This window comes from Peromyscus californicus, unplaced genomic scaffold (genome assembly GCF_007827085.1).
Source record: "Peromyscus californicus insignis strain IS unplaced genomic scaffold, ASM782708v3 Scaffold_16__1_contigs__length_79575227, whole genome shotgun sequence".
In the NCBI taxonomy this organism is placed as follows: domain Eukaryota; kingdom Metazoa; phylum Chordata; class Mammalia; order Rodentia; family Cricetidae; genus Peromyscus; species Peromyscus californicus.
This window is the reverse complement of record NW_026294458.1, coordinates 78,848,316-78,871,081: the sequence shown is the minus strand read 5'-3', so window position 1 is coordinate 78,871,081 and position 22,766 is coordinate 78,848,316. Positions and strand designations below refer to the sequence as shown.

The 22,766-nt window shown below is 45.6% G+C and overlaps 1 protein-coding gene across 1 annotated transcript; it reads right to left on the bottom strand.

Annotated features, from left to right (window-relative positions):
* Positions 1-2,183: 2,183 nt before the first annotated feature.
* LOC128112302 (interferon-induced GTP-binding protein Mx2-like) lies at positions 2,184-22,319 on the bottom strand. Its single transcript, XM_052741342.1, has 14 exons — positions 22,190-22,319; positions 21,895-22,021; positions 19,248-19,440; positions 18,190-18,327; positions 17,439-17,593; positions 17,069-17,207; positions 16,386-16,584; positions 12,495-12,573; positions 11,419-11,541; positions 10,870-11,011; positions 7,211-7,369; positions 6,646-6,722; positions 4,293-4,544; positions 2,184-2,760 (listed from the first exon to the last, which is right to left on the bottom strand). The coding sequence occupies exons 2-14, from the start codon at positions 21,991-21,993 to the stop codon at positions 2,530-2,532; spliced, it is 1,986 nt and encodes a 661-aa protein (XP_052597302.1). The 5' UTR covers positions 21,994-22,021; positions 22,190-22,319; the 3' UTR covers positions 2,184-2,529.
* Positions 22,320-22,766: the final 447 nt, after the last annotated feature.

The window sequence follows — 22,766 nt, the reverse complement described above, 5'->3', positions numbered from 1 at the left end:
TTCATTAGAGTGAAAAATCAATATTGGCAGCTTCTCATGTCTGGGCAAGTAGCTGAAGCAGCCTTGAAATGATCAATGGTTGACTGAGTTTGGGGATGATAGTCCTGATTTGAAATCATGTTCCTGGGGTTCTCCCCAGATATGGGTCCCTGATTTCCAAGCTATATTCCATTCAGGCCAAGGCTGTGGTTCCAGAAGCATACCTGCCTGGTGTAACTCTGTCCAATCACTGTGCAAAGAATTGGCTATATGGTGTGATGTGGCCCAGGTTCACTTGGGTGGGTACAGTGTTTGACAAGGGCTTTAATTTTTGTACTTGGAAAGAAGGCTTAGAAGTCCCCCAGGGACCTACTGGTTCATACCAAGGGCATTAGCTTGCAGTGGTGGTACATGAGGCACAAGCTGGAACACAGCCTGACCTGGATACCAGGGCAGGTTCCCTGGGAGGAGAATAAAGGATCTGATAAGCGCCACAGCTGTGTTCTTCCCAGGCTCATTGTCACCTGTTATTGGGTTACACTCACATCAGCTTTTCTCGTTGACACCAGGCTTGCTGTGAGGGTCTGCTGCCTGGCTGGTGCCAAGTATCTGTTCCACTTAAAGAGGATTTATAGAAAGCAGAAGGCTCCCGTCATTGACAACATCATGTCCACAAGGCCCACCAAATAAGGTTCATATGATTTCCCATCACACAACATGGGTTCAGATGCTGCAGCATTCATTCCTAGTTTTCTGAAAAACTGAGGCATTCCACTGCAGCCTGTTCTGATCTGTCTAGACCTCCCCATTCTGCATTAAACATCCCCACTTTATAATAATCACTAAGGCCCAGTCTATAATATTCACCCTTCCTAGAGTGAGGGTCCAAGAGAAGATAAACTGCAAGTTCTAACATTATTGAGAGGAGTATGCCAGGCAGGTGTCACATAGCAGGTGACAATAGCTGGGACATAGTTGTCATCCTGGGGTCACTGGTGAGCTGAGCCTGAGCCTGGCCTCTCCCAGTGCTAGAATCTCATAGCGGTGTCCTAGAGTTCACATTCTGGGTTCTGATCACAGGGATAGAGCCCAGACACTTGTTCTTTATGGGCCAAAAGGAACATCCTCCTGAAGCTTTGGGAGAATCACACCCAGCAGGCTACCTCCCCTTAAACTCTAGACTCTTGCCTGCCCCTCACTCTCTCTATATATCGAGGAAACCACACTTGAGCCAGAGATGTTTAAACTGCCTGCCCATCTTACTTTCCCAGAATCCTCTGTGATGGGAGGCTCAAGTACTTCATGCTCAGGTTAATGGACAGCCTCTGGAAACTCCAGTGACCATGACAATGGTAAGTTGTCAGTCAGCCCTGGCAAGGCCTATTGATGTCATTCATCCCAGACTTTGGAACTGGGAAGTGGCCATTGTCTTCCTAGCATCCCTCTTGTGAGCATATTCTAGAACCTCCCAAGTCAGAGATGATAGAGGTTCAAGGGTCAGAAGACATGTAGGGTGGGGTCTATTGAGAGGGGACAGGATGACTATGCAGCTGGTATGAAGCACTCCCAGGGAACAGGCAGTTCTTCAAGTAGTAATTCTGGAAGTCTATGAAAAGGACTCTGCTCCCCATGTCCTTTATCCTGTTTCCTGGAGAATGACCCTCAGCTCCTTGCTCCTCCCCCTACCCGCCAGGTGAGTCTTTTCCTCTGGTTCTGGCATTCCTGATGGTTAAGTGCTCCTTCAACGGACCTAGTGTCAGGGCCTGTATTGGGCATCTGTCCCTGGCTAGTGTTGTGACCTGCACCCAAAGCTTTCTAACCTTGAAGGCAGGAAGTACTGTGTGGATTTGGAGCTGAGTTCTAGGAGAGGAGGTTTGAGGGTGAGGCTGGTGTCTACTCATTTTCCAGTCATGGAGGGACTCTGCAGTCCTACCCTGGGTGGGTGTGCGGAGCTTCCTACAGCCTCTGCTCACATTGAGACTGCTTTATATTCCCTGCAGCCAGTGCCTGTGCACAAAGAATGCAAGTGTTCAACTATTTCTCTTTCCAGCTTGTCTCCATTTGCTGTAGTTCCTAGGAGGTACACTCTCTTTGGTACCCAATTCCTGAGGGGAGTTGGCTTTAGTGGCCCACATATTTACCACTTGCCTTCTATCCCCTGCAGTCCTGTAAAACCCCTTCCACCAATCCAAAGTGAGTCAGAGAAGTGTCAAAAGTGGTTTATTAGGAATGAATGTAATAGGTAGCTCCCTCCTGGAAGGATGCACTAAAACAGGGTGCTGAGAAGGTAGAGGCCAAGGTGGAAAGGTTCTTAGTGTGAAGCCATTGTCACATCAAAAAAGTAGCATCCTCTATCCATCTATATCCTGTGTTTTAGAGCCTTTTCTCCTTCCTGATCTTAGAGTGAGCAGAGAGTTTCCCTTTGCTTCTGATTGCTAACAACAATACCAGGTCAGAGGCTAAAGGGTGGTGGAATAGCTACCAGAAAAGGCAGGAGCCCTTCTGTCCCTGAAATGCTGTCCAGGATACACAGAGAAGGACAGGGCCAGCTTAACCAGGGAATTTGGCTAGCTGGCGGCGAGCCTGGGCCAGCCTTGACAGCCGCTCCTTCAGGAACTTCCTCTTCTCGCTGGTGTCATTGCGTTCCTTCAGGAGCCAGCCACAGGAGTCCTTGTCCTGCAGGAGCTGGAGCATGCCCTTCTGCAGCTGCTCAGCAAACATTTTCAGGATGAAATACTGGATGATCAAAGGAATGTGGCTGGAGATGCGGTTGTGAGCTTCCTGGAAGAGGGAGAAACAGAAGACTTGAGGGAGAGGCACAGGGAACCTGATACCAGGTCATCTCTAAGTAGTGAGATCCTGGCAGGTACAGGCCTCATCCCCCTCAGTGTCCTGGCAGAGCAGGTCCAAGGTGTCTGTTAGACTCTGGATCCCACCAGTTTCCCTGACCATCAATCAAATGGATTTCAATGGAAAAGAGTAATATGTACTGGAACGGAGTCCACAGAGACACCCCACCTCCATTTCCAAATGGCTGATCCCTTTGCTGAGAACATTGCTTGCCTGTCCTTAAGACCCAGGCTTCTTGGCAGCAGGGAAGCAGAGCAGTCAGAGTCCTAAATGAGCTGCCTGAAGGAAGTCAAACTTCACCTGCTCCACCCTCTCTCTCAGCTGTCAGCCCCATTCCCCTCAGACAGGTTGCTCTCTGAGTTAGATGACACGTGCTGGTGGTTTCCCAAGGTTGGAGGCTCTCTGGTTCTCATTTTCCTTCTTTAGGATACAAGATTACCACGACCACAACCCTCTGGGGATGATTAAGCAGATGTGTCACAAGACATCAGAGTTAGAAGATGCCTGGCAAGTGATGAGCAGCTGGTCACAGTTTAGGCACAACCCTGAGTCATGGCAGGAAACAGGCTATGTGTTCTCTAACCACAGACAACCTGGGTGAGGCCTGTCTCCAAAGGCCATTGGGAAGGAGTGAGATTCAGAGCTGTGGGTAAAAGAAGCCATAGAGACCCCAGATATCCAGATGTTTGTGCCTAGGATGGGAATAGGGCCTTGACTAAAAGGAAAGGATGATGTCTACAGATATAAAAAAAAAGCCCTGATTCATACTACGACATGTAGGGAAATTGAGGGCATTATGGTCAGAATAACAAGCCAGGGAGGAAGAACAAAAATCTGTGATGTCTCACTTGCTGAGGTCCCCGGGGTTGTCAGAGTCCTAGAATCAGAGAGCAAATCTAATATCTACCGGTGCTTGGCCATAATACCCAGGAGCCCTATGTTTAGCCACATGACAAGCCTGGCATTCTAGGAGCCTGTGACAGAAGTCTGTACATTAGAAGGTCACCAAGACTTTCCCTGTGTGGTTGCTTCCAGGACCCTGTGGCTTTGGCTAAGTAGGACCTCCTATACCTGGATTACATGATGTATGCCCCACCAAACAGATGTCAGGACCTGGCTTCCACTTGATGTGTGCATGGCATCCCAACACTGTGCTAAGGGCCCCACACTCCATCACAGGTGCTCGGGAAGCTGAAACAACATCTTACAGAGAAGAAAACTGATGTTCTGAGAGCCTAACTCACACTGTCAAGGTAACAAGGACCATAAAAGGCAGATGTATGTGTCTCTAAGCTACTTGTTTATCTGAATGAAATATAATCCCTTTCCCGAGGATCACCCAGAACTGCAGGACTGAGCTGTCCTGAAACCTCCTCGCAGTTCCATATCTTACACACAGAGAGACACAGAAAGAAAGTAAACAAATGGCCTGACACCCAGTTCCAAGGGGTTCACACATTTACCTGGCGGTAGGCGTCCAGATGCTGAAAGATCTCAGCCATGGATGAGTTCTGTGAAGCTTGAGACTGAGAGGAAGTGAAGGCACTCGACTTTGTCTTATTCTTCTCCTCCTCAGTTTCCTTCTCTCTGACCTTCTGCAAGGTTCCTCTGTAAACTTTGTCCTGGCAGTAGATGATCTGCTCCATCTGAAAGTGAAGTCGGATCATCTTCTCTGCTTCCTTTTCTTGTTCTAATCTGATGTCTTCAAGTTTGGACTGCAAGGAAAGAGAAATGTAAGTCACCAGTCAACAAGAAATGCTCACCATGGAGTAAGAACACAGGATATTCAACAGGTCGACAAGCATCTGGTCAACCAACAGAAACAAAAGCAGTCATTACCTGGGAGTATTCCCTGTACCCTCTTGCTCAGTTCATCTATGTTACACCCAGAACTGAGGGTGGAAACCAGAGGAAGCCTAAGCCAGGTGTGAGTAGCTCCTCATTTAAAGGTCAACCTTCAGTGTCAACTTGAGTGGATTTATTTTTAAAGATTTGTTTATTTATTTTATGTATGTGTGTGCATGTGTGTGTCCTGTACATTTGTGTGTACCATATTCCTGCAAGTGCCTACAGAGGCCAGAAGAAAGTACTGGATCCCTGGAACTGGGGTTTCAAATGGTTAGAGCCACCTGGTGTGGGTGTTGGGAATTGAACTGATGTCCTCTTAGAGCTTTAAGCACTCTTAACCACTGAGCCTTCGCTCCAGCTCCTTAACTAGGGTTAGAATCACTCAGGAGACTTGTCTCTGAGCATGTCTGTAAGGGTATTTCCAGAGATGTTTAAGTGAGGGGGCAGACCCAGGCTAAGGTGGATAATGCTATCCTATATAGTTTGCGCTACTGAACACAGCACTCATCTGTTTTCTGAAAAGGGCAATGTGACTAGCTGCCTCATGTTCCTACTCCTTCCCAGACACAATGGACTGTATTCCCTCAAACCAAGAGCCCAAGTAACACTCATTAGTTGTTCTTACCAGATATTTGGTCACAATGAGAGGAGACATAAGGAAAAACCTAGGCAAATAACCTGTATGGATTATCAGCCATGACACAACCACTCTCCCTGCTCTTTTAGACACTTTAACATCTACATTAAGAAGATGACTTCCACCAGAGAGTGTGCAAAGATAAGACGGGCTCAGTCTAGGTCAGTCACCTCCTATGGGTCTCGTGTCCTGGGATTTCAGGTCAGCCATGGAGGACAGCCATTGTCTAGAGAGGATCCTGACCTGACCATTGCAGGGATAATACATGCAAAGCTTGGTGCAGGGTGTGTCGGCAGCTGCACCTCCCATTTACCATACCTTCCAGGGAGGCCTCACTGCTTCCACTTTGGGAACACAGACCCATGATACATCCCAGCTGTGACCCAGGCTGGAGAATGTCAGAGCCAGTGGCCACCTGCACAGGCCCTGTCTGCCTGGACAGGGGCTGAGTTTCTTGGCCATGTCAGACCCTATGGAGGTAGAGGCATTCTCATCTTTGCTGCTGTGTTCCTCTAAACAGACAATTTCACACTTGGCATCCTAACTGTTAGAAACCAGCCCAGACTGCTACCCTGGCCCTGAGACTCCAGCAGCCCTTCCCTTTCCTCAGCCTCACAGAGTGTCAGCTATCCTACTAAGCAAACAGGATCCCAGATACCTGGATTCATTTCTTGTCTTGGGAAATAAGTTTTCTGAGACACATCACACACATCAAAGGACATCAAAAGGCTCCTGATGGGTATCATCTGGTGAATACCAGTGCCTACATTCCCCCTCTTTCCCTTATGCATGTTCGGATATCAGAGAGCCTGGCTGCAGGGTTGTAAAACCTTCCCCTTCCTCAGAGACTTACAAGAAGGGAGCCTGTTTTGTGGGCCTGATTCCTCTTCAGACCCGTGTCAGAGTGTCTCTGGTCCTGGGGCCTGACTTTCTTCAGAGTCACTGGTAGACCGGCTGTATGTCTGTCTGTCTGCCCATGGCACTAACAACCCTTCTAATAAATATCTTACTTCCCACAATCCATTTCAATGTCACCCCTGAGCCCCACATCTGACAACTTTCACTCAGTGTCAGGAGTGCCGTCCTATACATGGGCCTGTGAGCCTCCCTGACAGAGTACTGTGGATTTCAGCATTCATCTCTGTTCCTCCCCACTTCTCCCTGCTCCTACTTTAGCAAGACAGCACCAGTGCCCTCATCAACAAGATTCAAGCAGGAGCTTAAGCCTCTTCCAAACCAGCACAGGAAAGAAGAAGTAGTCTCATACCAAAACATCTGTTCTCTACCATTATATACATTATGCTTTAATAATAATACACACTTGGTTTTACCTTGGTAGTTCTGTGGAGGTTAAAAAACTCAGCAAAATTTTTTTCAGAAACACTGGAAAAGGCAACTCGTACTATTTCTGATTGAAGAGAGAAAACAGTTTAACACAGTAAGTGGTTAAGATGTGTTCACTCTGTGTAGATGCAAACCAGGGCAGGGATGAGGGAGGTGGGTGCTCTCCTCCTCTCTCCCTTCTTTTCTTCCTGTCTCCCCAATGAAGAGGGATGAATACCAGGCTTCTAGAGAACTTTCTTTAATATAAATATAGCTGTAGGCTAAGGGTGGTCATCACTTTACATGAAGGACTCTGATTGTGTTCCTTACATGATTGTGATAAGGGCCAGAAAGGTTAGGTGACTCTGCGCTCTGACAGCAAATCCCTGTGCCCATGGGGTGAGAATGGACTGAATTCTTGAACACCACAGTGGCATCTAGAGCACAGAATGCCTACCTAGAACCAGCCCTAGAGGACAGTTCTGGGGTCAGCATTATCTTTGTCCCCAGTCCCAGAAATAAAATGGCTGAGAGCAACAGAAGCATTTCTTGGTGATCCTGTACAGCACTCACCAGTGACCCTGTGCAGCATGTCTACAGCTGGCTCTTCCAGGACTTTGATTTGGTTTCTTATGATGGTCTCAAATGTTTTGTAGTTCACGAACCCTGGCAGCTCTCGGCCTCGATATTGCTTTTCAAATTTCCAGACTTCATTATATAATATATCATATCCTACAATAAGAGGTTATTGTTGTTTTTTTTAAAATACCATCTTGCAAATTTTCCTAAACAAATCCATTTTGATCATACTGAATTTACTGAGTTAAAACAAGGCAAACAAATATCTGCAAATTGGAAAATATTTGGGGTTACAGAGAGGAATGAAATCTCAAGGCTACTTTCCTCAGTTGAGGCAAAAGGCAAGTTCAGAGCCACAGACCACAGCAGAATCCAACAGGTGGAAACCAGGAGAAGACATGACCTCAAAAAGACCTTGAGTGTGTTAATGAATCCAGCTGGATTTGACCAAAGAAGAAGAGACAGAGCACATGGCTCACAGGCCCTGTGGCCTCTAGATGGCTTTAAGAGCTGAGTGGGAGGAGGGTGTCCCTCAGTAAGAGATGACAGGGCTAGTGGGCACCTGGATGGCCCCAGTATGACTTGATCTCTCTGTTCATGAGTCAAAACACTTAGTCCCTCTCCCCACTACTGGAAATGGGCAGCAGACTCAGATGCCCTCAGCTTCCCCTGTGATAAACAGGCCATTTATACTTTTTTATTTTATTATTTTGTGTGTATGTGTGTTTTGCTGCATTTTTGTCTGTGAACAATGTGTGTACCATGCCTCTAGGTCCCAGAGAAAGAATCAGATCCCATGGGATTGGAGTTACAGATGGTTAGAGTCACCATGTGGGTACTGTGGATCAAACCTAGATCCTCTGGGAGAACAGCCAGTGCTCCTAACCACTAATCCATCACTCCAGTGCTCCAAAGAACATTTTTATTAAAAGAAAACTTAGCTCATTAAACAAGACTATAAATATATTCTGAATGTGAGCCAAGCTCCACAGTTTAAGCCTTGATTCTGTGAAGTTTCTGTCCCCTCCAGGATCTGCTGCTCTCACCAGCAGTCGGTGCCTCCCTTTCTGCCCTCTCTCCAACCTTGAAGCCTCTGCTCTGCTTCTGTCTACACCATGTATTATGGCGGTATTTTATTTGTACTGAAATGTGATTTTAATTGTATGTTAATAAATAAAGTTGCCCAGGGGTCAGAGCTATTAGAGCCATAGCAAGAGCGTGGCGGTGGTGGCGCACGAATTTAATCCCAGCACTTGGTAGACAGAGCTAGGTAGATCTCTGTGTGTAAAGAGATACAGCCAGCATTGGAGACACACGCCTTTAATCTCAATCCCAACCATAGAAGACTTGGAAGTCTCTACAGACAGGCAGTGACGAAGCAGTCATGTGTTTGGGTTTACAACCAATGAGAAGGCAGAACAGAAAGACTATATAAAGACTTTAACACAGGAAGTAGGCCCCTTTTTTTCGGAGAGCTCTCTTGGCTGAAGAGGATCCCTGAAGCAGGAAGGGTAAAGCTCTTAGCTCTGACCTCTTGGCTTTCTTCTCTGAATCGGCTCTGTGTTTCTTATTTAATAAGATGGTTGGTTACATCTACAATGTATGTATTCTGGGTATTTCTGAAATGGAATCACATACTACAGGCCACTGTGACTGTCCTGCTGGCTTTCACTCAGTATCCTGTCATCAAGGCTCATCAGCCTTGTAACTTGTATCTACACTCCTTCTGTTCCTTTCTTGGGTTAAAATACTGCACTGAGTGATGTTAAGAACTGAACTGCTTCCCTCAAAATCCTTGTGCTATGGTACTAACCACCTAGCACCTCAGGAGGGGACTATTTGCAGATGAGGTTTTTAAAAGAAATTACTAAGTAGAAAGGAGTCTCTTAGGGTGGTCTCTAATCCACTGTGTCTTGTGTCCTTACAGGGGCTGACAAGGACACATAAATATCTAGAGTAAAGGACTTGTGAAGACATGGGGAGAAGACACCAGGTTCAGGGTAAGAGGACTTGTATAGTAGAGGAAATAGACATCTTTCAACTCCTCCAGGAGTGGAAGTGGGCATCCTGTGTTTGCCTCTCTGAGGGCTCAGTGCTGTAACCCACAGCAACTGTACCATTTCATGTTCCTCAGCAGTGACCAGGGCTTTCTTTCCCCTGCTCTTCTAATTGGATCCTGTTCTTGTACCTTGGATTTGTAAAGCTGCTTCATATTCTGGTCTTTAGGCTCCCTCTATCAGATAAAATGGTAGACACTTATAAAGTTTTGAAATGGGACACTGACTCTGCCCTGGAGTTAGGACACACTACAGGGATTATACTGTTCAGTCTCAGCTGTCTTGGTGAATAAGGCAGAAATGGAGGGCACAATGAGGACAGGGAAGGGTGGTCACAGGCTTTAAATAAGTGTCTCATAGGTTCTCTACAAAGGCACATTGCTACCCAACCTGACCACCTACGTGCAGCTACAATAGATAGAACACTCAACTTTATACATCTGTCATGCACAGCCAAGGATGCTGTTTGTTAAAACTTCTGGTTGGTTCAAGTCATTTCAATGTTTTCATGAAGCCCCTTTAGGGAAGACAAAATCCCCTCCACTGTGGCATCTTTTTCAGCACAGACGTGATCAAAGAACTGATTTCTTGTACTTTCTCCCTGCTTCAGATTTTGAAGCTATGAAGATGAGGTGGGGTGCTGCCTGCACTTGTATCATCCTCTCATTGTCATAAAGAAATGTATTAAGATGCCCCAGGATTATGTCCCTGGACAGGTAGCAGTTTCCCCCAAGATTAAAACTTTCCATTTTGGAGGGATGCTCCTGAAGGCACAGGAAGTTAGAAAGGAGATGAAAACAACTACATCCTCCTGGGAAGCTCCTTAAACTCAGGAAGTCAACAACTCAGTGACTCCAGAAAGTCCCTGAAACTGACTAGATTCATCAAGCCTTCATGCCAAGTATCTATAAACAATAGGGACTGCTGAGACTCACTCTCAGGTAATCCAAGATCCCAGGAAGAAGCAGAGACCAATCAAGCTTCCTGTCAGAGGCTCAGATCAATTGAACTACCCAGAACTACTTCTCCAACCTGTTAGGCTGCTTGCGTCTGTGCCCTGTGCTCCAGATTTCATGAGTCATCACCTATGCTGGAGTGGGCTCTGAGATTACAGCTGTGTTTGAGTCATTTCTATGCCTGTAAGTAACTCCTCACCCATATTCCTGGAAATCAACCCAAGAAAACTCATTGGCTCACCAAGTTGGACTTTGCTGGCACCTGTACTTTGGTTTGTTGACAGTTCCCTATCTGGTGTATTTCTGAAGTTTGTAAGTTGAACTTCATTCCTAGTATACTGGCACTGAAAAGGTGGAATTTAAGAAGTTAGTAGGACATGATACATCCATCCTCACAGAGGGTGTGTGTGCTCATAACAGATGCCAGAGAAAACTGTCTCTCATCCTTAACACATGAGGACCAGGATAGATGGTGTCATCTTGGGGGCAGAGATGGAGACCTGACCAGTCACCTCATCTTCTGGTGTCTTGACCCGGGACTTCTTAGCACCACAAAGTGTGAGTGATGGTCTCCTATTGTCTGTAACAATGGAGTGTATGATTGTTAAGGATGGCAACCCAGATTAGACAAGATGCTTACCATTTTGGAAATTTTTTTCGATGTCCTTACTCCACAATAAGAACTCGTTTCGGATCCTGTTGAACAGGCGACATTCTCCCTCCTCCACATTTTCCTCCCCTTGTACTATGGCAGTGATGTCCAGGTTAAAAGTGTTGATTTTCTGTCAAGAAGAAAAACATCAGGATCAGCAGAAATCTTTCAAGCATGGGGTCAATGTAGTAAAAGGACATGTGTGCCCTGAAGGTGGGTGAGCCACCTCCTCCTCATGGGCCCAGCAGAACAGTATTAAGGGAGGGACTTTGGGAGCAAGAAATACCTCCCTTCTTCCTCTTCCTTTGGGATTCTTAAGGAGAACTCTTCTGTCAGTGTGGATGAAATGAATAAGGCCCCCTACAAGCTCCACCCTGCACTCAATCATAGTCTCTGTCCTCACTCCCTTCTTAACCCTAAATGCACAGGAATCACCTCCATCAACCTTGGAGGCATGAGATCTGAAGAACACCAGAAAGAGATTCCTGTGTAGACAGTGATGCAGTCATCATGCTCAGAAGTATGGACAATGCTCACTTCAATCAGAAAGAAGGTTTTCTCATTGTCATCCTCTGGTATGTCTGCACCACACTTCTGCAGTTCCTCACTTGTAGTCTGGTGACACTTCTTTATTTGATTTTCTAACAAAGGCAGAGTTTTCTGAAATGGAAAGAGGTGAATGGGACATAGAAATATAGACTGGGAATGCAAACGAGGCCCCAAGCCTGCTCTACAGAGTCACCATGACACACGGGAAGCATTCTGAAGTCCTGATATTTCCCTGGTGCAGAGCAGCACTTGAGAAACATCCCTTTATAAACAGGTTTGCCCATGCCTGCCTCTGGAATGCAACCCTGTCCACTGATCATGAGAGCAACCCAGAGATACATCCCTCTGTATTAGGGACATGAACTCTCTTCAGGGAAATGTCACAAAGCACCTTCTAGTAGCTTCTGAAATAGAGGAAATTATAAAAATACAAGACTCATAAACTTTTGTGTTGTTTTCAACAGATTAAAAGCTGCCAGGTACTGTTGTTTCAAAGGAAGGTTCCTATAACTTTGCTGTCCCCAGGCATCTCAAGGCACTGAACTCAGCAAGAATAGGCCTAGTCTATCAGCATCAAAGGGGCCCATAGAGGGTCACACAAGATCATAGTGCCCTGCCGATACCCTGATCTCCATCTACATCCTGGAGCTGCAGGAATACCTTGAAAACAGGAACAGCCCAGGGGAAGATCACTGCTGAACATCTCTCCACAGCCAGTTCTCAAGCAATTCTAGACACTTAATTCACCTTGCTGAGTATAATCAACACCCCAGATCACTAAGGTGATTTGAAACACCAGGTCAGAGAAAAGTGAACATGGCTTCTATCTGAAGAACCTGTTTGAACTCAAGCTTTTGAAATCAGCTCCAGAATGAGGAGCTCACAGCTATGCCACCTAGAACCTAAGGGTTGACAGCAGCAAGAACCAGCAAATTCCTTCTGATGCTGGAGTTACACATTCCCAAATACCACATGTCTGTGCAAAGAGATCTTGACCAGTTCATGTGCCCAGGACCCTCCCAGTCCAGGTTCAGCTTTATGAAGACACAGCCACCCAGGCTTACACAGATGTGTGAGATGAGCTCCGAGGTCAGTCTCTCTGCCAGAAGGGGCACTGTGGCCTTCCCATCCTCCAGAAGAACACTGGGGGAACAAGAGAGAGGATCCCATTAGACTGAGCCAGAACACAAGTCTGCAGCCTGCTGTGGGGAGGCCTGGGCCAGTCTGGGTACTTTCAATGAATGGGTACCTTGAGACTGGTACTCATGGAGTACTCAGAGATGGTTTTGTACAATGATACAGGGGAACCAGCTAGGAGATCTACAGTGGGCTGAAGTGATCCTCCTCAGCTTATTAGTAATCAGAGTAAAATCTGTTCTCCACAAAACATACATACATGAGCACATATATGTTATCATAGCACAATACCTCATTCCATGTGTGATATACATGAATACACATGCACACACTTTTATATGTGACACATGCAAGTATACAACACATCGTTCAATGTGTGATGTGAGTAAACTCACACTTACACGTATCATACATTCAAGTAAACATACCTGTCCATAAAGGATGTACATATGAGTACATACACACATATATAATACACAAGAAAGCACACAATACATACAGATCCAGGTCTTTATACAAAGGCACTGACACGTATTTGCATATGTGTGATGAGCAAGTGAAGGGAGGAGACACTCTTTGGTCCAAGAAACGATTTAAGTCATGGACTCTTAAAGGCATAGAGCTACACTATTCTTATGCTGCCAAAATCTGTGTTCAGACAATACACTGTTATGCCTTAGGATACAAGTCATCGGTGAGTTAGAATTCTTCCTGCCTATGTATGACAGCTTACTCTTATTGGGTCTCCAATTTCTACACTGGTCAGTTTATTTAAACAAACTAACTGTGGTAGAATAGAAACAATGGAAATTTTGTTTTGTTTTGAGCCAGGGTCTCTCTACATAGACCTTGCTATTCTGGAACTCACTATGTAGACTAGGCTGGCGTTCAGCTCATAGAGATTCACACAACTCTGCCTCCCAAGTATTGGGATTAAAGGCATGCACACAAGGAAACGTTTAAAGCTAGAAGAGCCAGAAAGATGTATTCCAAGTTCTGAAAGATCATAACTGTTGACCCAGACTATTATATCCAGCAAAGCTATCTATTACAATTGATATAGAAATAAAAACTTCCATGATAAAAACAGATCTAGGGAATTTATGATGGCTAATTCAGCTTTACAGTGGACCCTGGAAGAAATACAGGGGTCTAGAGAAGGATAAACATAGCTAAGAAGTCACAGGGAATAAATAGGCAGTACTACAACAGTCTATCAGAAGAGGTCCAAGAATACCACAAAGTAAATGACAAAGCCAGGAGTGGTGATGTAGGAATCCCTGTGAGTTGGGGGCCAGCCTGGTCTACATAGTGGGTTCTAGGACAGCCAGAACTACATGGGGAAACCCTGTCTCAAAATACAAAATCAAAAACAAGCAAAACAAAACAAAAAGCAATGACAGGAATTAGCATATATCTGTCAATAATAACTCTGAATATTAAGTCCCCAATAAAGAGAGACTAGCAGATTGGATCTGAAAATAGAATCCATCTTTTTGCTGTCTCCAGAAAACACAGCTTACTATCAATGATAGATGTGACCTCAGGGTAAGGGTGCAAAAAGAAATGAATCTAGGATACAAACAGGTTAGATATTCTAATCTCTAATAAAGGAGACTTCAACATAAAACTGTCAAAAGAGATAAAGAGGGATACTGTATACTTACCAGGAGGATACTGCAATCTTGTACATATAGACACTAATCACAGAATCACCCATTTCATTTTGAAATTCTATTAAATGTGAAACCACAGATTGACTAACACACCCCTAGGGTGTGACTTCAATACCCAACTCACACCAATAGGTAGGCTATGTGGACAAGATCTGAGCAGAGAAACATGGCAGTTAAATGATGTCAGAAATCAAATAGAGTTAGGCCTAGTGATACATGCCTTTAATCCCACACACAGGAAGGCAGATCTCTGTGCGTTTGAAGACAGCTTTCTCTGCATAGTGAGTTACAGAACAGCCAGAGACTAGTAGAGAGACCTTTTTTCAAACAAGCAGACAAAAAGGAAAAGAAAAAAGAAATCAAGTGGACCTAACAGACATCTGTAGAACATTCTACCCACACACTAAAGAATACACATATACACATTCTTCTCAGTAGACCATGGAACTTTCTCAAAAATGTATCACCCATTAGAACACAAATCAAGTGTCAACAGACACGGGACAATTTAAATACCATCCTGTACTCTATCTGACCACAACAGAATTAAGCAATATATCAGTAGCAAAAAAACTATAGACAATACACAGACTTAAGAACACTAAAGACCACACTACTGAATGGTGATTGTCATTAAGAAGAAATACGGAAATTAAAAAGTTTCAAGAATTTTATGGGTTTCTGTAGCACATGTCTTCAATCCCAGCATTTGGGATGAGAAGACAGATGGAACTCTGACTTCAAGGCCAGTCTGGTCTACAAAGTTTCATAAAGCCTGGGCTACAGAGAGAAACCCTGTCTCAAAAAACAAAAACAGAGAGAGAGAGAGAAAGCTGGGGGAGAGATTGCAATAGAGCCAAGTAGAGTGATTATTGACACTCAGAAGGACAGACTTTAAAGACCTGTATTCCATGAAACTGAAAAGCCTAAAAGACATGTATGAAATCTTAGATGCATACAGCATAACAAAATTAAATCAAGATGATATAAACAGTTTAGACAGATCCATAACAAGGAAAGATATAGAAACAGTAATAAAAAATCTTCCAAACTATAAAAGGTCAGGGACCAGACAGTTTCACTGCAGCATTCTACCAGACTTTAAAGAAATTCACACCAGCATTGCTCTAATTCTTCCTGAAATAAAAAATGAAGGACAGCTTCCAAACTCCTCTCTATGAAGCCAGTATTACCTGATATCAAAACCAGATAAAGACAAAACAAACAAACAAAAGTTATAGATCAATCTCCCTGGTGAAGAAATACACAAAAGTTCTCAAAATACTGGCAAACTGAATTTGTATGCATATAAACAATGTTGTTCATCACAACCAAGTTGGTGTCATTCCAAAGATGTAGGGATGGGTCTACACATGTAAATCAATTCATGTTATCATCACACAATGTACTCAAAAACAAATCACATGATCATCTCATTAGACACAGAAAAAGCCTTTGACAAAATCCAGTGTTTCTTCATGACAAAAAGCATGGAGAAGCTAGGGATGGCGGGAACTTGCCTCAACCTAATAACAGCTATACAAAAAAAAAAACTATAGCCAACAGCATACTAAATGGAAAGAAATCAAATAGTTCTCATTATGATTAGGACAGACTTTGAAAAGAGAATGCTCTTCTAGTAGGGAGTTCTAAAGGTCTTGGTGGGATTTAAGCCATCATCAGCAAGTGTGTTTGGAAGTTCAGATCTTATCACATATGTTTATTGTTCTCTGACCTTTGTTTTACTGTAATGTGTCGAGCAAGAGCCTGGCAAAGTTTTCTGCAGGCACTGAACAGTTGTTTATGTCATGGACTGCTAAAGTGTCACCTAGCATGGCTGAGTTATGCTTTTATGCCATATCAAAGGTAGGGTGAGGTTCTGAGTCTCCTGCTTTTCCTCTGCTCTGTTCTACTTATGACTCAAATTCCTGTGCCACTTGATTGTGGTACTTTGACAAGTCTCCTCCTCTTTATTTACTACTTACTACTTTTAAGGACTACGATGTGCATTTGCTTTCCTTCAGGAAAGTTTTACAGTTGTTCCAAAGGTGAAATCATCCTCAGGCTGTTGCACACACACAACTCATGTCAGGTCTTCTTGACAAGCAATTTTCACTGCATGGCACAGTATGGCAGAGGTACCTGAAGTGAGGGTGCTCCTTGAAGAAGGCTTGCTCCTTCTCAAGGGCCACAGTCAGGCTCAGCTTTTCCTGGATGTCCTGCTGACCCCTGCACTTGACTATCATGTAGCCCTTCTTCAGGTGGTACACCAGGTTCCGCACCACATCAACAACCTTGTCTTCAGTACCTCTGTCCACCAGATCGGGCTTGGTCAAGATCCCTGCAGGACAGACACTGAAATCAGAGGACAAACACTGCCCCAAGACAGCAGGAAGTGTAGCTCTTACTGACCAGCAGGATCTCATCCTTAGATGAAGCCCACAGAAACCATGCAGGGTGGAAGCCCATCGACAGAGACATGTGTAGGTGGCCTTGTGAAAAGAACAAAAGTCCTTTGATCAGCTGCAGGCTCCTTCCTAGCTCCTCTTCATGGCCATCACTCAGAGCAATTACAACTGTTCATCCTCACACTCTGTGGACCTTACCATGGCTCCTATGACAGTGAGTCTAAGCAAATATGATTTCCTCCCCATGCTTGCCCAACTATGACTCCTCATGCCTTTCCTACCAGGGAGATGAGATGAAGGTGTCACTTCCTCCCACCTCAGTGGGATCCTGGGTGTGTACTAAGATTGGTCCATCTGGATCCAGGGCATGTGTCCCCACTGGCAAACACACACCACTGTTACCTCCCACTCTCCTACCTATGGTCCTGTCCCCTTCAGGGTCCACCTCCTGAGCCATGCTCAGTGCCTCCGTGGTGGCGATGTCCACATTACTGGGGACCACCACCAGGTTGATGGTCTCCTGTTTCTGGATGTATGTCTTGATGAGTCTCTTGATCTGTAAGAAATAAGATGGTGAGTCCTAGTTATGAAAGAGGATCCGGAGTGAGATGCTATGACCATCCACTTGCTTCAGGCCCTGGCTTCCATGGACTGCAACCCTCTGTAGTAAATCCTGGCCAACCAGTGTCACTTCCACATCCTCAAGGTCCCTTTTAGACATAGCCCTGGTCATACTTCAGTGCCCCATGCATCCCAGTGTAGGTGAGAGTGGAGTCTAGACTCTCACCTGGTGTCCGATGTCTGCGGGCTGATTGCCTACAGCCACCCTGGTGATCCCAGGCAGATCAATCAAGGTCAGGTCTGGGACATTTGGGGAGCTGACATCCAGGCTAATGAGCTTATCACTGATCTGCAGCCCATTCCCAGCAATCCAGTTCTGACCTGGAGAGGAGGAAAAAGGAAGTGTGATCAAGCTTGGTTGGGTGGATTGGGGAGACTAGAGGGAAGATGGAGGGGATCTTATTCCAGGGAACTCTGGGAAAGCATGCCTTGGCTATGCAGTAACCCCAGGGGTTCCTGTGTAGAAAGTTGGTATGGTCCTCAATTGGTCATATTTTGAGCTTATAGACATGCTGGTAGGTGGAACCATGCTAGAGGAAATAGGTCACTGCAAGCAGGTCCATATGTCTTATTTCTGGTCCTTTCCTGTGGCACTCTGCTTCCTCCCTGTCACCACTTGCTCCTGTGACAATAATGTTCCTCCCAGGATCATAGGGAAAGGTGACCATAGACAAAAACCCTTCTGAATCCAGGAGAGAAATATGTCCTCCTGAAAGACATTCTGCCAGGTACTGTCCCACAGCCACCCAAAGGAATGCAAAGCCTCTTCTGTCCTGGGGTCCTGGGTGGCAGTCGGTTTGAAGGGGTTTCATTTTCTGTGCTGGAACAAGGTCCTGACAAAATAACTCAACACTTCTCCTCTGACTCCAGGCAGTGTTGACAGGCAGTCAGAGGATAAGGGACAACAGGACACCAACCATTGTTGATGGCATCTTCCACCTGTGAGGGATCAGAGAGTTCCAATTCGATGTCATCATAGGTGACCTTGCCTCTCCACTCCTCTTCCTGCTCCAGCTTCTTCAATTTCAGCACCAGAGGGCATCTGGTAACGATACCTAGGAGATGAGGTCCATGTTAGCCCAGTGGTCTGGTGAGCACAGTGTCTTATAGGGCCTTAGACTAACACACTTACACACACTCATCTGCTGAGACTCTGGGAATGGAAACATCTGGCCTCACTCTCATGCTGTCTCTCATATTCTTGGAATAGAAACCAAGGTCATGTTTATGCATTGGTGGTAAAAGCTACCAACTACTTCAGTCTGCTTCCTCCTAGTGTGGCACCCTCAGCTCTGTGGGGACCCTGGTGGAACCTTTAATGTACCAGACATCTCCCACCAGCCCCCATGCATCCTGGTCACCATCCCTCAGGCCACTTCCTCATGCCACCTCTTATGATCTCCTTCCAACTCCTGTCTTATCCAAGGCATTTCACTGGGTCCCTGAAATACATTCGCTCTGACCTCTTCCTGAGCACTCAATGACCACGCCAGTCATGGAGTTTAAGCAGCAGCACTAACCTGGACACCAGTCTCTTCTCCAAAGAGAATGGCCACCACAAAGAAAGGGGATAGGGATCTCACCCACTTAGTCGTGGCTTCTGCAACCTGCAGGTTTCAAGTGAGTCTTGAAATGGACAATGGGATAGTACAATGGACTAAAGCTGCCCCCACCCCCAGCACATAGACTCAGCTCCAACACCTACAGTGACTGTTGGATACAGAGCCTGAAAGGAGGTAACTTAGGCTGAAGGAAGGCTTGAGAAGCTGCATGAGTGGAGCCCTAACCACTGAGACTGGTGCCCTTGTGAGAGGAGGAAGAACCTGCAGGGCTGCTCAGGGGAAAGGCTGCCCACAGTCAAGGACGAAGACCATCTTGTCCTTCATTCTGCAGTGTGTCCAAACTGGAAGGGATCTGTTTCTATCTATGAGCCCCAGGTCCACAGCCTAGCAAGGCAAAAAGCATGAGCTCTCACCACTGCCTCTGGGGAGGGCCACTCCTGACAGTGCTTCCAGCACAGAGCTCTTCCCTGAGCTCTGGTCCCCAATGACTGCAATGGCAGGCAGGGCCAGGTCCTCCTCCACACCCAGGGCCCGCAGGGAGTCAATGAGGTCAATGCAGGGCCGCACCTTCTCCTCATAATGCCTGCAGAGGTTGTTGATAGGCTCCTAAATGAGGGCAAAGCAAGACTGAGTTTATGCTCCATGGAACTGCTCCTGCAAAGACTATTGATTCAAGGATTAGGTCCATGTTAGAATCCCCAAGAGTGAGAAATGGACAAAAATATATTTGAGGAAATAAAAAACATTGATCCTTCTGTATTGATGATGAAAAAGACAGGATCCATGTTGTTGTGTATGGCCCATGAACCTAAGAACCCACATACTCCTGGATGCCACATACTCCTGATTATCAGAGCTGGACCTGCAAATGTGACCTCAGGTTCACTGTTGCCAGAGAAGAAAAGTGACATGGGTTTTCAAGGAGGAAGTAAAGCCGTTCAATTTCCCTTGTTCACAGTTTTTATAGGGCCATGGCAAAAACTGGACAAAGGCTGAAGTAATCTCTGTCGAGATTGAATATTAATTCTCTGGACTATTATGAGCTGAGCCAAAGGCAGGCCAAACACTTTATGCATGTCCTCTGGCCCAATTAGGGAGATAATTATGCACTGTGCATGCTCTGCCTGCCTAGTTAGAAGTAGTTGAAGCCCTGTTCTATCCACTTCTGACTCCAACTTTGATCCTGATAATCACCTAGCTATTGGTTGCTCTAAAAATTGTTATTACTAGCCTCTTAAACACACACACATAACATGCAGGTGTCTACAGTGGTGTTTATTATACTAAACTATTTATTCTCACTTTGGTCAGCTTGTAACTTATCACAGCAAAGAACTCTATCACTGCCATCAAGATGTTACTGCAGTCTTTCCTGATTACCTCATATTTGACTTCTCTGTGGAGTGGTCAGAGATGGTCTCCCAAGTGCAAACTTCTTGCAAGAAGCTATGCTGATGTAAAATTTACTCTGCTACATTTGGCTTCTTTAGAAGCCAGAATACAAGAAAGTTAATCTTGCCCTACATATATATGTCCTCAAGGGCTTCCTGTGAGGCTGCTTGCCTGTGTCACTAGGTAAAAGACTCTTGTCCTGAGATAGTGGTAAAGTTGTAGCTGAGAGGCTGTGTACCTCACAGAATGGGACAGGGCATTGGCGGAATACAACATCTAACATCAGGTCCTCTGAGGCTTTGTTGCTGACAACTGTACTCCACAAGATGGGAGAGTCTCATCTGCCCCTCAAAAGGAGCACACCTGTGCCTGTTAAATCAGATAGCTCCAGCCCTAGGTCTTTCTCATACCTGAGGGTACAGAGGAGGTATGCTGCTACTGTGGGCCTGAAAACACTAAAATCAGAAACTCAGTTCCTATCTGCCTAGAAATAGTGCTGAGGGACTGTAGATAGCCTGTCACCTGGAGAGAAAGAGCCAGCTGCTCCCAAAGCATGTGAGTGTGAGAGTATATAAGTTTAGTTCTGATACATGCTCCAAAGACCTCCTGGTGAAGGTGTGGTCCCCAGCTGTTCTTGGAAATTGGTGGGATTGGAAGAGTTGGGGACCTCTGGGAGGGTACAGATCATTGGCAGCATGACCTTGAAATGAACTTGGACCCTGGCCCTTCCTCTACCTCTACTTTTCCCCAGTCATTGGATATCAGCTTTGTTCCATCATGCTATGTATCACAGTTCTAAAACAATGGCACATCGTGGGAATGGGATGTAATTTCTCAAGCTGTGAGCCCGATAACCTTTCCTCCTTCTAAGCTGATTCTTTCAGGAACTTGGTCACAGCAATGGAGAGCTCACTGATGTGTTGGATGTGAGTTCCTTCTGCCCCTCATCCTGAGGGTTATATCCTTTCAAGAAGGAAATACAAACAGAGATTTAGGGAGACAGAGAGACAGTGGTCCTTCTCATCACCTGTGACCTTTGACACTGTTGTTAATACTGAATTTAAAAGTGTTGAGCTTTACTTAGACAATGGAGAGAGCCTGAAACAGGCAGCCAGGTGGCCCAATGTCTCAAACAGGGAGTGAGAACACAGTTCTATGTACCAGAAAGAGCTGCTCTGACTTCTCTCAACAGCCACGCTGAAGATCCCACTGTGGAGATGAAAAACCCACTGCTGAAGGGGGGAAGACCCCTCCAAGGTCAGACAGTTGACTGGGTCAGGCTGAGACCAGGCTGACAGGCCTACTTCCAGAGAGCACATTTGTTTGCCAGCAACACTGGATTACAGCTCTATGAAAACAAATCCCAAGTGGCTTCTCCCAGGAGATAGTGTCTCAGTGAGTCCTGACAGTGTAGCTGAAGACTAAGCCGTGGTATGGGCAGGGGACAGCACCAACCTCCCAGGGCCCTGCCAGACATTAATGATACCATCTCTCCCAGAACAAGATGGCATTCCATGAAGGACCAAGGAGGGTCATTGGTCTCAACTTGGCCCAAGCAAAGTGAACAGTAGACCCGTATCAACATCCTGCCCCAGGAAGGTCAAGGAAGCCACCATCTGCAGGGGCTGTGACATAAAGCAGCAGCCCTCAGATGGACATGGGTCATACCTGGTTTTTCTCTCCTAGGTTAGACTCTCCATTGGGCAATGGGTCACTGGGTGAGGCGACTGAAGTGGGGCTTTCGATTTCTTCTGTACTGAGAACCATCTTTGAATTCTGCTTCCTGTTGGGTATTCTGTTGGAAATGGGGATTATAAATTAGAAAGAGACTCTCCCATCTTGTGGAATACAGTTGTCAGCAACTAATTTATAAATTAGTTGGAAACTAATTAGCCAGACCTTGGTTAATATTCACACACACCAGAAACAACAGATTTACAACCTCCATTCCTTCCCTACTCACCTCAGGGGTCTATGCTTCCCATCAACATCACCCCATCATCTCACCTCATAGAGGCAGGTGTTTATTTCTGATGTGGACGGGGATCGTGAAAGGGGAGTAATTCTAAATGCACTCAGGGAAGCTGTTAATCTAGAACATTCTTCAGACACAGCTCTCCTTCCCCTGCTTTGGAAAGACCTCATATTACAAGGGGTCCCAGGCTCCAGAATGAATGCCCCTTACTCTCAGATTGACCCTCATCTATTGGTCCATGGCTTTCTTGGGTAGTCTCACTGCACAATCAAGGGATATCACTGGTCCCCAGCCTTGTGTCCCATGACCAAAGACTCCTAGTGACCAGTCAAAACAGAATACAGGGAGTCTGTTCCTTTTCTGGTATCTAAGCCCTATGTTCTGTGTGTAAATCACAAGCATGTACAATTCTCCTGAATCACCTTTGAAACTTGGTGGATTTCAAGAGCAGAGCAACCTCAAGGATCACACCCTCCTCTGTTCATTCAGTGCCATGGGCAGCCAGCTGCACTGTCAACCTGAGGTGAGTTCATCTGCCCATCTAGATCTTGGTCCAGTCAAGCAC

Excerpts from the sequence above, each read along its gene's own strand:
- LOC128112302 (XM_052741342.1), bottom strand. The coding sequence starts at position 21,993 with ATGGTTCTCAGTACAGAAGAAATCGAAAGCCCCACTTCAGTCGCCTCA. Across the intron at positions 16,585-17,068 it reads TGAAGGGGACAGGACCATAG|GGATCTTGACCAAGCCCGAT; the intron begins GTAGGAGAGTGG and ends TCTGTCCTGCAG. Across the intron at positions 6,723-7,210 it reads CATGCTGCACAGGGTCACTG|AAATAGTACGAGTTGCCTTT; the intron begins GTGAGTGCTGTA and ends CTCTTCAATCAG.